We start from the raw sequence: 16,641 nt of genomic DNA on the forward strand, positions 1-16,641 counted from the left end.
GAGACCTAATCAGAGGGAAAAAGGGAACAGGTGGGAAAAGGGTGAACGAGGTAGTTAGAGAAGATGAGGAACAGCTGGGGGAAGGAGAGGAAGAGAAGGTAACCTAATACGACCAGCAGAGGGAGACAGAGTGAAGAGAAAGAACAGGAACAAGACATAATATGACAATACATGACAGGAACTGCCAAGACTCTTCATAGACTTTTCCAAACTGAGCAGTCGGGGGGGGGGGAATGGTCAGGGAGGTGACCAAGAACCCAATGGTCACTCTGACAGAGCAACAGAGTTCCTCTGTGGAGATGGGAGAACCTTCGAGAAGGACAACCATCTAAGCAGCACTCCACCAATCAGGCCTTTATTGTAGAGTGGCCAGACAGAAGCCACTCCTCAGTAAAAGGCACATAACAGCCCGCTTGGAGTTTGCCAAAAGGCACCTAAAAAACTCTCAGACCATGAGAAACAAGATTATCTGGTCTGATGAAACCAAGATTGAACTCTTTGGTCTGATTGTGAAGCGTCACATCTGGAGGAAACCTGGCACCATACTTACGGTGAAGCATGGTGGTGGCAGCATCATGCTGTGGGGATGTTTTTCAGCAGCAGGGACTGGGAGACTAGTCAGGATTGAGGTGAAGATGAACGGAGCAAAGTACAGAGAGATCCTTGATGAAAACCTGCTCCAGAGCACTCAGGATCTCAGACTGAGGTGAAGGTTCACCTTCCAACAGGACAACGACCCTAAGCACACAGCCAAGACAACACAGGAGTAACTTTGGTGTCTGGATGTCCTTGAGTGGTCCAGCCAGAGCCCAGACTTGAACCCGATCGAACATCTCTGAAGAGACCTGAAAATAGCTGTGTTTTAATGCTCCCCAACCTGACAGAGTTTGAGAGGATCTGCAGAGAAGAATGGGCGAAACTCCCCAAATACAGGTGTGCCAAGCTTGTAAGGTCAAACATAAAGAAGACTCAAAGCTGTAATCTCTGTCAAAGGTGCTTCAAGATCAAGATGGCGCAAAGAGGAAGGCTGACATTTTACATGTCCGTGACTAATTGTGCTATTTAGTCTGTTTTTTTGTTGTTGTTTGAAACCTGTTTTTTTACTTATTTTGTACACAATGTTGCTACCATCTTATGACCGAAAATAACTTCTGGACATCAGAACTGGGATTATTCACCATCAACTGGAAGAAGCTTTTTCCTTTAATGAGTCCGACGAGAAAGATATACTGCTCTCCCTGGAACAGGCCCAGATTCCAGTCATTTGCATGAATAAAAGAAGAAGGAAAAGAGGATGCAGATCAGGCTGTTTTTTGAGAATTCTGCCATCCTACTTGCTAACATGCAATCATTGGAAAATAAAATTGATGATCTACGATTAAGATTATCCTACCAACGGGACATTAAAAACTGTAATATCTTATGTTTCACAAGTCGTGGCTGAGCGACGACACAGATAATATAGAGCTGCAGGGATTTTCAATGCACCGGCAGAACAGAGAAGCTACGTCTGGTAAGACTAGGGGTGTGTTTGTGTGTGTCTTTTTGTCAGTAACAGCTTGTGCGTAATGTCTAATATTAAAGAAGTCTTGAGGTATTGCTCACCTGGGGTAGAGTACCTTATGATAAGCTGTGGACCACACTGTCTACCAAGAGAGTTCTCATCTATATTATTCGTAGCCGTCTATTTACCACCACAGACCGATGGTGGCACTAAGACCGCACTCAACCAAATCTATAAGGCCATAAGCATACAAAAAAATGCTCACTCAGAAGCGGCACTCCTAGTGGCCAGGGACTGTAATGCAGGCCAACAGTTTTACCAAATTTCTACCAGCATGTCACATGTGCAACCAGAGGAAAAAACTCGAGGCCACCTTTACTCCACACACAGATATGCATACAAAGATCTCCCCTGCCCTCCATTTGGCAAATCTGACCATAATTCTATCCTCCTGATTCCTGCTTACAAGCAAAAACTAAAGCAGGAAGTACCAATACGGAAGTGGTCAGATGATGCTGGTGCTACGCTACAGGATTGTTTTGCTAGCATAGTCTGGAATATGTTCCGGGATTCATCCAACGGCATTGAGGAGTATACCACCTCAGTCATCGGCTTCATCAATAAGTGCATCGACGACGACGTCCCCACAGTGATTGTACGTACATATCTCAACCAGAAGCCATGGATTACAGGCAACATCCACATCGAGATAAAGGCTAGGAGCGGGACACTAATCCGGCCGCGTATAAGAAATCCCGTTATGCCCTCAGACGAACCATCAAACAAGCAAAGTATCAATACAGGATTAAAATTGAATCCTACTACACCAGCTCTGACGCTTGTTGGATGTGAAAGGGCTTGAAAACTATTACGGACTACAAAGGGAAACCCAAGCTGCCCAGTGACGTGAGCCTTCCAGATGAGCTAAATGCCTTTAATGCTCGCTTCGAGACAAGCAACACTAAAGCATGCATGAGAGCACCAGCTATGCTGGACGACTGTGTGATAACGCTTTCTGTAGCCGATGTGAGCAAGACCTTTAAACAGGTCAACATTCACAAAGCCGCAGGGCCAGATGGATTGCCAGGACGTGTACTTAAAGCATGCCCAGACCAACTGGCAAGTGTCTTCACTGACATTTTCAACCTCTCCCTGACTGAGTCTGTAATACCTGTTTCAAGCAGACCACCATAGTCCCTGTGCTCAAGGAAGCGAAGGTAACTTGCCTAAATGATTACCGCCCCTTAGCACTCATGTTGGTAGCCATAAAGTGTTTTGAAAGGCTGGTCATGGCTCACATCAACAGCATCCTCTTGGATACCCTAGACCCACTCCAATTCGCATACCACCACCCCAACAAATCCATAGATGACGCAATCTCAATCGCACTCCACACTGCCCTTTCCCACCTGGACAAAAGGAACACTTATGTGAGAATGCTGTTCATTGACTACAGCTCAGCATTCAACACCATAGTGCCCATGAAGCGTATCACTAAGCTAAGGACCCTGGGACTTAGCAACTCTGCAACTGGACCCTGGACTTCCCGACGGGCCACCCCCAGGCGGTAAGGGTAGGCAACAACACGTCTGCCACGGTGATCCTCAACACTGGGGCCCCTCAGGGGTGTGTACTTAGTCCCCTCCTGTACTCCCTGTTCACCCACGACTGCGTGGCCAAACACCACTCCAACACCATCATTAAGTTTGCTGACGACAAACAGTGGTATGCCTGAACACCGTCAATGATGAGACAGCCTATAGAGAGGAGGTCAGAGAACTGGCAGTGTGGTGCCAGAACAACAACCTCTCCCTCAACGTGAACAAGACAAAGGAGCTGATCTTGGACTACAGGAAAAGGTTAGCCGAACAGGCCCCCAATAACATCAAAGGGGCTGTAGTGGAGCGTGTTGAGAGTTTCAAGTTCCTTGGTGTCAACATCACCAGCGATCTATCATGGTCCAAACACACCAAGACAGTGGTGATGAGGGCACGACAAAACCTTTTCCCCCTCAGGAGACTGAAAATATTTTACATGTGTCCCCAGATCCTCAAAAAGTTATACAGCTGCACCATCGAGAGCATCCTGACCGATTGCATCACTGCCTGGTATGGAAACTGCTTGGCATCTGACCCTAAGGCGCTACAGAGGTTAGTGCGCATGGCCCAGTACATCACTGGGGCCAAGCTTCCTGCAATCCAAGACCTATACAATAGGCAGTGTCAGAGGAAAGCCCATAATATTGTCAGAGACTCTAGTCACCCAAGTCATAGACTGTTTTCTCTGCTACCGCACGGCAAGAGGTACCGGAGCGCCAAGTCTAGGATCAAAAGGCTCCTTAACAGCTTCTACCCCCAAGCCATAAGACTGCTGAACAACTAATCAAATGGCAACGCGACTATTACATTGACCCCTCCCCCCCACACCCCCATTTGTTTTGTACACTACTGCTACTCGCTGTTTATTATATATGCATATGTACCTGTATATAGCTTCATTGTTATGTCATTGTGTTACTTTTTTTTAACCTTAGTTTATTTGGGAAATATTCTCTTAACTCTTCTTAAACTGCACTGTTGGTTAAGGGCTTGTAAGTAATCATTTCATGGTAAGGTCTACATTTGTTGTATTTGGCGCATGTCACAAATAAAGTTTGATTTGATTTTTGAACTAAGTACTGAGTAAAGGGTCTAAATAATTATGAAAATGTAATATTTCCGTTTATTAAAAAACAGTTTTTGCTTTGTCATTATGGGGTATTGTGCTTAGATTGATGAGGGAAAAAAACAATTGAATCAATTGTAGAATAAAGCTGTAACCTTAATAAAATGTGGAAAAATACTTTCGGAGTACTTTGTGAAGGCACTGTATGACCTTTGACACCTAGGGTATGAGAATAACCTTTATAAATGGCTTTAAAAAGGGAACCCTGATACATTTTGAACTTTGCTTGACAAGCGGTTCTGAAAGGTCATGAAATTACATTTCAAATTATAGCTAAAATAACCAACTTTGAAAGCACTAACTACAACTATTGTTTAAAAATCACCCATATTGTGCCATTGACATAAGATTGTTAGCAGATAGAGGCACCAAATTGCACACTCACAGCTAGAACATGGATTTGTAGATACAGGGCCATCACAGGATTCACGAATTAACCCCACAGAAGCCATTTTCCAATATGGCATCCAAACAACTCAATGGGATCTTATTGGATCAGTTTCGCATGACCATACATGTATGAAATATAACTGCAGTATGCCCAACAATATCTTGAAAGGTTCGTAGTGATGTAGAATACACAACCAAATGAGCCAGGTGTGCCAGATATATAAATATGTTAAAATGTTTTTTTAAATGTGCCCAAAAAGCTGTCAGAATCACTGATTTCTGATTATGTTTTGATCCTTAATTGCAATATTTAATCTTCAAACATTTAAAATGGATTCATATGTGTAAATATTCATGGGTGTGGGCTGATTAAAATGATATACAATGCTATCCTATTAACTGTTTTCATTCGGAGGACTATAAGAGAACTATAAGTGTCTCAGCTGAAAATATAATAATATAATAACCTACTGTGAAATATGTGGTCACAAATTTGGGAAATACTGTATGTCCAAAAACAGTTGTATACAATTTCAGAGCAGATGAAGAGCCACTTTCAAGACAAATTCAGCCCAATTGTGATCTTTTTTTCACTCCAATCAGCTCCGAAAAAGATCTGATGTTATTCGTCAAAATACCAATTAGTGGAAAAAGATAATAATAATAATATATAAAGATCAGAATTGGGCTGAATTAGCCCAATGTGTTTTGAAAGTGGCTCTTCATCTGCTCTGAAATTGTATACAACTGTTTTTGGACACACAGTATTTCCAAAAATACCAGTAATATTATGAATTACAACTTAGTTCACAAATCATTCAAAGAAACCTAACAGACTTTTGGATGTAGACTCCGACCCATTTCGGCTCACACCCACTCAGAGGACAGGGACAGGTACGAGTCTACGAGGGCAAAGTAATAATAGCTGGAGAGGAGAGCTTCCTTCCCCAAGGATATAAATTATTCACAGAAAATGGGAAAAATAATAGCGACATAAAAGCCCATCCATTCATAACTTGCAAGGACAAAATGGACTGGACAGCTGTAAGGCCATGGTATTTCACATGCCCGCCTTGCAATGCAGATGACATCATTCTTTGGATTAAATTTGTCAGAGATGCTGACAACGATACCCCCACACAGAGCAAATGTGTTCACATACCCATGGGGGTGTGACAGAGGGACAGGAACCATCGCTAAACTTACATAAACCAAACAAAGAACAAGCCAAGATGCTTTGATTTAACAAAGCAAGACTTGTTTAACAGCTTGTCCTGAGAGGCCTATTTAATATCTTATGTCTTGTCTCTTGTTTGCTGTATATCCTCAGACTTTTTTGTATATACATCTTGATTGATATCACTGAGAATTAGTCTTCAAGGCATTTTAGAAACCTAGACTCTTTGTTGTGCCATTATTCTGGACGGAACAAACATTTCTGTTACATGAATAACATGATAGTGTCTAACTTCACCTCAAATTTAACCAGGCCAGAGCATAGACTGAAAAAAAGACTGAGCAAAGCCTGAACAGCCTGTGATATTGTGCCCAGGTCAGGGGTTATGGGAAAAGAGTTGCTCTTTGTTCTGATGACACGTCTCTCTCTATGCTCCATAGTCTCTCTCTCTCTATCTACGCTCTATAGGCTCTCTGACAGAGGTATTGTGCGTTTGGGTCTAGTGTGCAGGCTAAGGCTGTGAGTGAGGCTCAGCTCTCTGAGTAGAAACTTCCTCACAACAGCCTAACTACCAATACTGAGGATTCTGAAGTGGCTGTGTCCCTGCTTTAGACTAGATTATTAATTAAGGAATTCATATGCACAGGTGTATTACATCACATCTTGCCAAGGCCATGAAAGCCACATACAGTTTGCACATTATACCAGACCACCAGTAAAGCAAAACCACTTCAAAGTAATCTGAGTTTGTTGTTTCTTTAGGCCTATTTCATGAGGCAGCATCTCAACCTATGGTAAGCCTACTCATATTGTGGTAGTGGGATGCATTCATGGCAGTATTCTATAGCTTCCACCTGAGTGAGTGGGATGTCTTTGTTATGTCAAAGAGATTCATTGTAGTCTCGACTGAGTCTTGAGTCTGTTTGTGGATATGTTAAATAGGGAGTGTAATCTATGTGATGTGTCAGCCCCCAGCGCTCTCAATTCTCAGCGAACTGGGCGTGCCTTGCAAGACCCAGGCTCTAATGGGTTACAACAGAGGAACTTAGCTCATGAGCATCTACAAGTTATATTCTTCAAGAATTAATGGGTTTACAAAAGTATGTATACAAAAGTATTTGGACACCCTGTTAAATTAGTAGGTTTGGCTATTTCAGCCACACTGTTGCTGACAGGTGTATAAAATTGAGCACACAGCCATGCAATCTCCGTAGACAAACACTGGCAGTAGAATGGCCTTACTGAAGAGCTCAGTGACTTTCAATGTGGCATCGTCATAGGATGCCACTTTTCCAATAAGTCAGTTGGTCAAATTTCTGCCCTGGTAGAGCTGCCCCAGTCAACTGTAAGTGCTGTTATTGTGACGAGGAAACTTCTAAGAGCAACACCGGCTCAGCCAATAAGTGGTAGGCTACACAAGCTCACAGAACGGGACCGCCGAGTGCTGATGCGCATAGCACGTAAAAATCGTCTGTTCTCTGTTGCAACACTCACCGCCAAGTTCCAAACTGCCTCTGGAAGCAACGTCAGCACGAGAACTGTTCGTCGGGAGCATCATGAAATAGGTTACCATGGCCGAGCAGCCGCACACAAGCCTAAAATCACCATGCGCAATACCAAGTATCAGCTGGAGTGGTGTAAAGCTCGTCGTCATTGGACTCTGGAGCAGTGGAAACGCATTCTCTGTAGTGATGAATCATGCTTCACCGTTTGGAAGTCCGCCGGACAAATCTGTGTTTGGCGGATGCCCGGAGAATGCTACCTGCCCGAGTGCATAGTGCCGACTGTAAAGTTTGGTGGAGGAGAAATAATGGTCTGGGGCTGTTTTTCATTAGGTCCAGTGAAGGGAAATCTTAACGCTATAGCACACAATGAGATTCTAGACTATTTCTGTGCTTCCAACTATGTGGTAACAGTTTGGGAAAGGCTCTTTCCTGTTTCAGCATGACAATGCCCCCATGCACAAAGTGAGGTCCATACAGAAATGGTTTGTCAAGACACTGTGGAAGAACTTGACTGTCCTGCACAGATCCCTGTCCTCAACCTCATCGAACACTTTTGGGATGAACTGGAACGCCGACTGCGAGCCAGGCCTAATCGCCCAACATCAGTGCCCGTGTTATGCAGGTGAATGAGGACCCAAAAGCGACTTGGCGAAAACAGAGTTTTTAATCCAGTAAAGTAACTTTACAATCAAAAGGCATAATTCTACTCGTAATGACGAGAATAGACTGGAGACTTGATCAAGAACTGCAGGTTGCCTCGGGAAGGCACTTGAACGTAGCAGACTCAGACACCTGCTCACCACGCAGCATCTGAGGGAAACACGACACGACAGGGCGATACATAGACACAGCACGGTGAACAATAGACAAGGATCCGACAGGGCAGGAACGGAAAACAAGGAGAGAAATAGGGACTCTAATCAGGGAAAAGGATCGGGAACAGGTGTGGGAAGACTAAATGATTGATTAGGGGAATAGGAACAGCTGGGAGCAGGAACGGAACGATAGAGAGAAGAGAGAGAGAGGAAGGGAGAGAGAGAAAAAGGGGAACGAACCTAAAAAGACCAGCAGGGAAAAATGAACAGAGGGAAAAGCAAAATGACAAGACAATCTAAGACAAAACATGACAGTACCCCCCACTCACCGAGCGCCTCCTGGCGCACTCGAGGAGGAATCCTGGCGGCAACGGAGGAAATCATCAATAAGTGAACGGTCCAGCACGTCCCGAGACGGAACCCAACTCCTCTCCTCAGGACCGTAACCCTCCCAATCCACTAAGTATTGGTGACCCCGTCCCCGAGAACGCATGTCCATGATCCTACGTACCTTGTAAATAGGTGCACTCTCGACAAGGACGGGAGGGGGAGGGAAGACGAACGGGGGTGCGAAGAAAGGGCTTGACACAGGAGACATGGAAGACAGGATGGACGCGACGAAGATGTCGCGGAAGAAGCAGTCGCACAGCGACAGGATTGACGACCTGGGAGACACGGAACGGACCAATGAACCGCGGAGTCAACTTACGAGAAGCTGTCGTAAGAGGAAGGTTGCGAGTGGAAAGCCACACTCTCTGGCCGCAACAATACCTTGGACTCTTAATCCTGCGTTTATTGGCGGCTCTCACAGTCTGTGCCCTGTAACGGCAAAGTGCAGACCTCACCCTCCTCCAGGTGCGCTCACAACGTTGGACAAATGCTTGAGCGGAGGGAACGCTGGACTCGGCAAGCTGGGATGAGAACAGAGGAGGCTGGTAACCCAGACTACTCTGAAACGGAGATAACCCGGTAGCAGACGAAGGAAGCGAGTTGTGAGCGTATTCTGCCCAGGGGAGCTGTTCTGCCCAAGACGCAGGGTTTCTGAAAGAAAGGCTGCGTAATATGCGACCAATCGTCTGATTGGCCCTCTCTGCTTGACCGTTAGACTGGGGATGAAACCCGGAAGAGAGACTGACGGACGCACCAATCAAACGACAGAACTCCCTCCAAAACTGTGACGTGAATTGCGGGCCTCTGTCTGAAACGGGCGTCTAACGGGAGGCCATGAATTCTGAACACATTCTCGATGATGATTTGTGCCGTCTCCTTAGCGGAAGGAAGTTTAGCGAGGGGAATGAAATGTGCCGCCTTAGAGAACCTATCGACAACCGTAAGAATCACAGTCTTCCCCGCAGACAAAGGCAGACCGGTAATGAAGTCTAGGGCGATGTGAGACCATGGTCGAGAAGGAATGGGGAGCGGTCTGAGACGACCGGCAGGAGGAGAGTTACCCGACTTAGTCTGCGCGCAGTCCGAACAAGCAGCCACGAAACGGCGCGTGTCACGCTCCTGAGTCGGCCACCAAAAGCGCTGGCGAAATAGACGCAAGAGTGCCTCGAACACCGGGATGACCAGCTAACTTGGCAGAGTGAGCCCACTGAAGAACAGCCAGACGAGTGGAAACAGGAACGAAAAGGAGGTTACTAGGACAAGCGCGCGCGACGCAGTGTGCGTGAGTGCTTGCTTAACCTGTCTTTCAATTCCCCAGACTGTCAACCCGACAACACGCCCATAAGGAAGAATCCCTCGGGATCAGTAGAAGCCACAGAAGAACTAAACAGACGGGATAAGGCATCAGGCTTGGTGTTTTTGCTACCCGGACGGTAAGAAATCACAAACTCAAACGAGCGAAAAACAACGCCCAACGAGCTTGACGGGCATTAAGTCGTTTGGCAGAACGGATGTACTCAAGGTTCTTATGGTCTGTCCAAACGACAAAAGGAACGGTCGCCCTCCAACCACTGTCGCCATTCGCCTAGGGCTAAGCGGATGGCGAGCAGTTCACGGTTACCCACATCATAGTTGCGCCAGATGGCGACAGGCGATGAGAAAAATAAGCGCAAGGATGAACCTTATCGTCAGACTGGAAGCGCTGGGATAGAATGGCTCCCACGCCTACCTCTGAAGCGTCAACCTCGACAATGAATTGTCTAGTGACGTCAGGAGTAACGAGGATAGGAGCGGACGTAAAACGTTCTTTTAGAAGATCAAAAGCTCCCTGGGCGGAACCGGACCACTTAAAACACGTCTTGACAGAAGTAAGAGCTGTGAGAGGGGCAGCAACTTGACCGAAATTACGAATGAAACGCCGATAGAAATTAGCGAAACCTAAAAAAGCGCTGCAACTCGACACGTGACCTTGGAACGGGCCAATCACTGACAGCTTGGACCTTAGCGGAATCCATCTGAATGCCTTCAGCGGAAATAACGGAACCGAGAAAAGTAACGGAGGAGACATGAAAAGAGCACTTCTCAGCCTTTACGTAGAGACAATTCTCTAAAAGGCGCTGTAGAACACGTCGAACGTGCTGAACATGAATCTCGAGTGACGGTGAAAAAATCAGGATATCGTCAAGATAGACAAAAACAAAGATGTTCAGCATGTCTCTCAGAACATCATTAACTAATGCCTGAAAAACAGCTGGCGCATTGGCAGACCAAACGGCAGAACCCGGTACTCAAAATGCCCTAACGGAGTGTTAAACGCCGTTTTCCACTCGTCCCCTCTGATGCGCACGAGATGGTAAGCGTTACGAAGGTCCAACTTAGTAAAGCACCTGGCTCCCTGCAGAATCTCGAAGGCTGATGACATAAGGGGAAGCGGATAACGATTCTTAACCGTTATGTCATTCAGCCTCGATAATCCACGCAGGGGCGCAGAGTACCGTCCTTCTTCTTAACAAAAAGAACCCCGCCCCGGCCGGAGAGGAAGAAGGCACTATGGTACCGGCGTCAAGAGACACAGATAAATAATCCTCGAGAGCCTTACGTTCGGGAGCCGACAGAGAGTATAGTCTACCCCGAGGAGGAGTGGTCCCCGGAAGGAGATCAATACTACAATCATACGACCGGTGAGGAGGAAGGGAGTTGGCTCGGGACCGACTGAAGACCGTGCGCAGATCATGATATTCCTCCGGCACTCCTGTCAAATCGCCAGGTTCCTCCTGAGAAGTGGGGACAGAAGAAATGGGAGGGATGGCAGACATTAAACACTTCACATGACAAGAAACGTTCCAGGATAGGATAGAATTACTAGACCAATTAATAGAAGGATTATGACATACTAGCCAGGGATGACCCAAAACAACAGGTGTAAAAGGTGAACGAAAAATCAAAAAAGAAATAGTCTCACTGTGGTTACCAGATACTGTGAGAGTTAAAGGTAGTGTCTCAAATCTGATACTGGGAAGATGACTACCATCTAAGGCAAACATGGGCGTAGGCTTGTCTAACTGTCTGAAAGGAATGTCATGTTTCCGAGCCCATGCTTCGTCCATGAAACAACCCTCAGCCCCAGAGTCAATCAAGGCACTGCATGTAGCACCCGAACCGGTCCAGCGTAGATGGACCGACATAGTAGTACAGGATCTAGATGAAGAGACCTGAGTAGTAGCGCTCACCAGTAGCCCTCCGCTTACTGATGAGCTCTGGCCTTTACTGGACATGAATTGACAAAATGTCCATCAAATCCGCAATAGAGGCACAGGCGGTTGGTGATCCTCCGTTCCCTCTCCTTGGTCGAGATGCGAATACCTCCCAGCTGCATGGGCTCAGTCTCTGAGCCAGAGGAGGGAGATGGTTGCGATGCGGAGCAGGGAAACACCGTTGACGCGAGCTCTCTTCCACGAGCTTGGTGACGAAGATCTACCCGTCGTTCTATGCGGATGGCGAGAGCAATCAAAGAGTCCACACTGGAAGGAACCTCCCGAGAGAGAATCTCATCTTTGACCACTGCGTGGAGTCCCTCCAGAAAACGAGCGAGCAGCGCCGGCTCGTTCCAGTCACTAGAGGCAGCAAGAGTGCGAAACTCTATAGAGTAATCCGTTATGGATCGATCACCTTGGCATAGGGAAGCCAGGGCCCTAGAAGCCTCCCTACCAAAAACTGAACGGTCAAAAACCCGAATCATCTCCTCTTTAAAGTTCTGGTAATTGTTTGAACAATCAGCCCTTGCCTCCCAGATAGCTGTGCCCCACTCTGGAGCCCGGCCAGTAAGGAGTGAAATGACGTAAGCAACCCGAGCTCTCTCGCTAGAGTATGTGTTGGGTTGGAGAGAGAACACAATATCACACTGGGTGAGAAAGGAGCGGCACTCCGTGGGCTGCCCGGAGTAGCAAGGTGGGTTATTAACCCTAGGTTCCGGAGGCTCGGCAGGCCAGGAAGTAACAGGTGGCACGAGACGAAGACTCTGGAACTGTCCAGAGAGGTCGGAAACCTGAGCGGCCAGGTTCTCCACGGCATGGCGAGCAGCAGACAATTCCTGCTCGTGTCTGCCGAGCATGGCTCCTTGGATCTCGACGGCAGTGTTACGAGCATCTGTAGTCGCTGGGTCCATTCCTTGGTCGGATCCTTCTGTTATGCAGGTGAATGAGGACCCAAAAGCGACTTGGCGAAAACAGAGTTTTTAATCCAGTAAAGTAACTTTACAATCAAAAGGCATAATTCTACTCGTAATGAAGAATAGACTGGAGACTTGATCAAGAACTGCAGGTTGCCTCGGGAAGGCACTTGAACGTAGCAGACTCAGACACCTGCTCACCACGCAGCATCTGAGGGAAACACGACACGACAGGGCGATACATAGACACAGCACGGTGAACAATAGACAAGGATCCGACAGGGCAGGAACGGAAAACAAGGAGAGAAATAGGGACTCTAATCAGGGAAAAGGATCGGGAACAGGTGTGGGAAGACTAAATGATTGATTAGGGGGAATAGGAACAGCTGGGAGCAGGAACGGAACGATAGAGAGAAGAGAGAGAGGAAGGGAGAGAGAAAAAGGGGAACGAACCTAAAAAGACCAGCAGGGGGAAAATGAACAGAGGGAAAAGCAAAATGACAAGACAATCTAAGACAAAACATGACAGCCCGACCTCACTAATGCTCTTGTGGCTGAATGGAAGCAAGTTCCCGCAGCAATGTTCCAACATCTAGTGGAAAGCCTTCCCAGAAGAGTGGAGGGTTTTATAGCCACAAAAGGGGGGAGGAGGGGGGTTAACTCCATATTAATTCCCATGATTTTGGAATAAGATGTTTGGTGAGCAGGTGTCCACATACATTTGGTAATTTATTGTATCATTCATTTTAAGTCTAAAAATCAATGTATCAATTACAGATTTTCCCTTTAAGCAAGGACAATTAGTTCATGTTAATAATCAATTAAAATAAACGCCCATACGTTCATTATTAGCTTATAATAGGGTAACCTATACCCTACCTAAGTCCAAAAATGAATGTAGCAGCAATTGCGGATTGCCCCATTAATAAATAATAGGCTTTTATCAGAAGCTTTCAATAAAAACTCATAAGTGCAAGTATTCCATATTATTATACATCTTGTGCTATTAAATTGATTATCTGTTATTTCAAATAAAAATACATTGTAATAGGCTCGTTCTTCTCTTTCATAATGTTAATTAACCAGATCAATTAATGTTTTACTGAATGCCTAAATCTTGCTTCCCAGAAGATTAGAATAAGAGAAGGAGATATTACAGTATCCTCGCTTCAGTTACGAGCGTCGTTTCCATTAGGCTGCGCTTGCTTGTATGATGGAGGCGTGAGCAACGACAAAGACTCAAGGGAAACATGGGCGAGAGGGAGAGAAAGAGGAGGGAGATACAGTGAACGTTCGTCTGGCGAGGGGGAGGGGGAGAGGGAGGGGGGAGCTTGCAAGCGCTTGTGTGACTCACAGATGGGGTGGTAGCAGCCTAGAAGGAGAATGCGTGGACCGCACGGTGCGATTGGGAAATAAACCCACAGACGCCACTACATGCCTTCTCTTTAGGGTAGTATGAGATGAATTGACGAGAGGGTCGTGGACGGTGACACCAGAATCGTGCAGCCGCCTGGCATTAATGACAAACAAGGGAGCTATTCGAGCGCACAACACAACAAGCACCAACCGCAGAGGAATGTGTATAACTCTATCCGACTCGAATCAAGCCACCCAGAAAATAACGTAGTCTCAGATCCGTTGGACCTCCTTCGTCGTTGTTATAAAACAGGAAAACGGATTACAGAACCAAACATTTGAGAATTTTGGGCTTGTTGGAGCGTTTCTTTTGTCAGGCGAGACCCGAAAAACTTCTACAATGGCTCTGGTCATGGAGCCTGTGAGCAAGTGGAGTTCGAGTCAAGTGGTGGACTGGATGAAAGGTACGGTTTCAAGATGTGCATTAGATGTTGCCAATCAACCTGCACACAAAATGCTGGGAAATATATATTCTCTGGACTCAAGTATAACGGCACCAAATGCGCCTAACACTAATCAATTAACAGTGCGAGGCTAGTGCCATCATTGGCGACTAGGTGAAACAAAAGCACCTGCTGGACCTCAGAAATAATGTATTACATTATAATGGCAACAAATTGATAATCTATTATATTATATTATTTACTATAATGGGCTCTCTATACCACTAATGGAATTCAAATTTCAATTGAAATGTGGGCTGTGGAATTGGCAGTGATATACACTTGGACCTGAGAAAATGTCAAAGCTCTGGTGGATGAGTTGGTTTATTGGTAATTGAAAGAGTTCTGTATGGAGGCAGTCTTTGCCTTTTAAATAGCATTTCAGATCGGTCTGAATATTGGCATTATGGGAGAAATGATCCACTGAAATTAAGGCATTGGGATGAATGACACTGAAGGCATAAAAGTATTTACAGTAAAAACCTGTAGGTATTTGAAGTGAAGCAGTTGATGGTTCCGAATATGCAGAATATAATTAATGGAACAAACCGAAATGTCTATAAGAGAGACACTAATGTATTTAATTTCTGTGGATGTGGAGCTGAGATAGTTGTTTGTCCCATCTAAGTGAAAGTCAAAGATGGACTCTAGAGAATATATTACTAATAGCTATTACATCATCACTCTGGAGTGGATCTAGTGCATATACCAAATACATCAATTATTTATTAACTACATCCAAAAATACTATTTCAGATCTGCAACACAGGTGGTGGTAATAATGCAGTAATAACTATATCGTAGATGAAGAATATAAGATGGATGTGATGCTACTTCGAGTGATTCATATGAGAGGTGTATTGTGTGTGAGGCAATGGATGAAGGTTGGAAGTAGGCCCATGTTGCTTTGGAGAGATGCTTGACCTGATGGTGGTAGTGCCCTATGTACTTTTGAGCCACTGTGGCCTGCGGTAACTGCAGTTGGTAAGCCTATCTTAAAACACTCACTATGCTGCCTGGGCCCAAAACCTGTGGCTGGGCCAGCTCTCTGAGATCCAAGCTCAATTTCTTTCAGTCAACATCACCTTCCCACTGGGCACACACTGGTTGAATCAACGTTGTTTCCCACGTCATTTCAATAAAATTAAGTTGTACCAATGTGGAATAGATGTTGAATTGACTTCTGTGCCCGGTGGGTCTCCATCTCTTCTAATATGTAATCTCTTTCTCTTCTCTCCATCAGCTCTGAATATCATCATAATTGTCCTTTTACTGTCTCTTCTGCCATTTCCTCTTTCTCTTCCATTACATCCCTCTAATCCTCCTGTTTCTCTTGTCTTTCCAGGCAAAAACACACACACACACACACACACACACACACACACACACACACACACACACACACACACACACACACACACACACACACACACACACACACACACACACACACACACACACACACACACACACACACACACACACACACACACACACTGACGCCTTGACTACTACTGAACTCATGAACTGCTTTGTGTCTGATCCCAGCAGTCAGGCACTAGTGTGCCTGTCTCAGTCAGCCAGCTGAGCTGTTGTGTACGTTTGGAGATTGACTGAATCTTTGAGTGAGTGTGTTTTCAGGCAGTGGAGGCGTGAATAAGTAAATGAACAAGTGGTTGGAGCATCACTGCGAGGTTAGAATCCTCCACATGAGTACTCTGCTCAGCAGAGACAAACAACACCTTTCACAGTGATAACGACATATATGAAACCAGACATACACAGGCATGTGATACACACAAAACACATTACAGTAACACACAATTAATGTAAACAATAACATAGAATGGACAGAAAACATACCCTCTCTCAAATGAATATGCCCCCCCCCGAATATGCATGCCTTTTGGCCTACATTATCTAAACACGTCTGAGAACCACTCCACTTAATTCTAAACTGGAGTCAGTAGTTCATACAATTCATATTGGAAGAAGAGGTGAAAAACATCTATTTGAGGTGGCGTTTGTGTGTGTGTGTGTGTGTGTGTGTGTGTGTGTGTGTGTGTGTGTGTGTGTGTGTGTGTGTGTGTGTGTGTGTGTGTGTGTGTG

General features: G+C 45.6%; 1 protein-coding gene across 4 annotated transcripts in view; it reads left to right on the plus strand.

The window, feature by feature from the left end:
* Window positions 1-14,030: 14,030 nt before the first annotated feature.
* Window positions 14,031-16,641, plus strand: part of LOC124009732 (connector enhancer of kinase suppressor of ras 2-like) — a 55,272-nt gene continuing 52,661 nt past the window's right edge. For all 4 annotated transcript variants that reach the window (XM_046321858.1, XM_046321875.1, XM_046321866.1 and 1 more), the window contains exon 1: window positions 14,031-14,493. In XM_046321858.1, the coding sequence (XP_046177814.1) occupies window positions 14,430-14,493 (64 nt within the window). In that variant the 5' untranslated portion in view covers window positions 14,031-14,429. The remainder of the gene's footprint in view (window positions 14,494-16,641) is intronic.

Source organism: Oncorhynchus gorbuscha, linkage group LG02, assembly GCF_021184085.1.
Source record: "Oncorhynchus gorbuscha isolate QuinsamMale2020 ecotype Even-year linkage group LG02, OgorEven_v1.0, whole genome shotgun sequence".
Classification (NCBI taxonomy): Eukaryota; Metazoa; Chordata; class Actinopteri; order Salmoniformes; family Salmonidae; genus Oncorhynchus; species Oncorhynchus gorbuscha.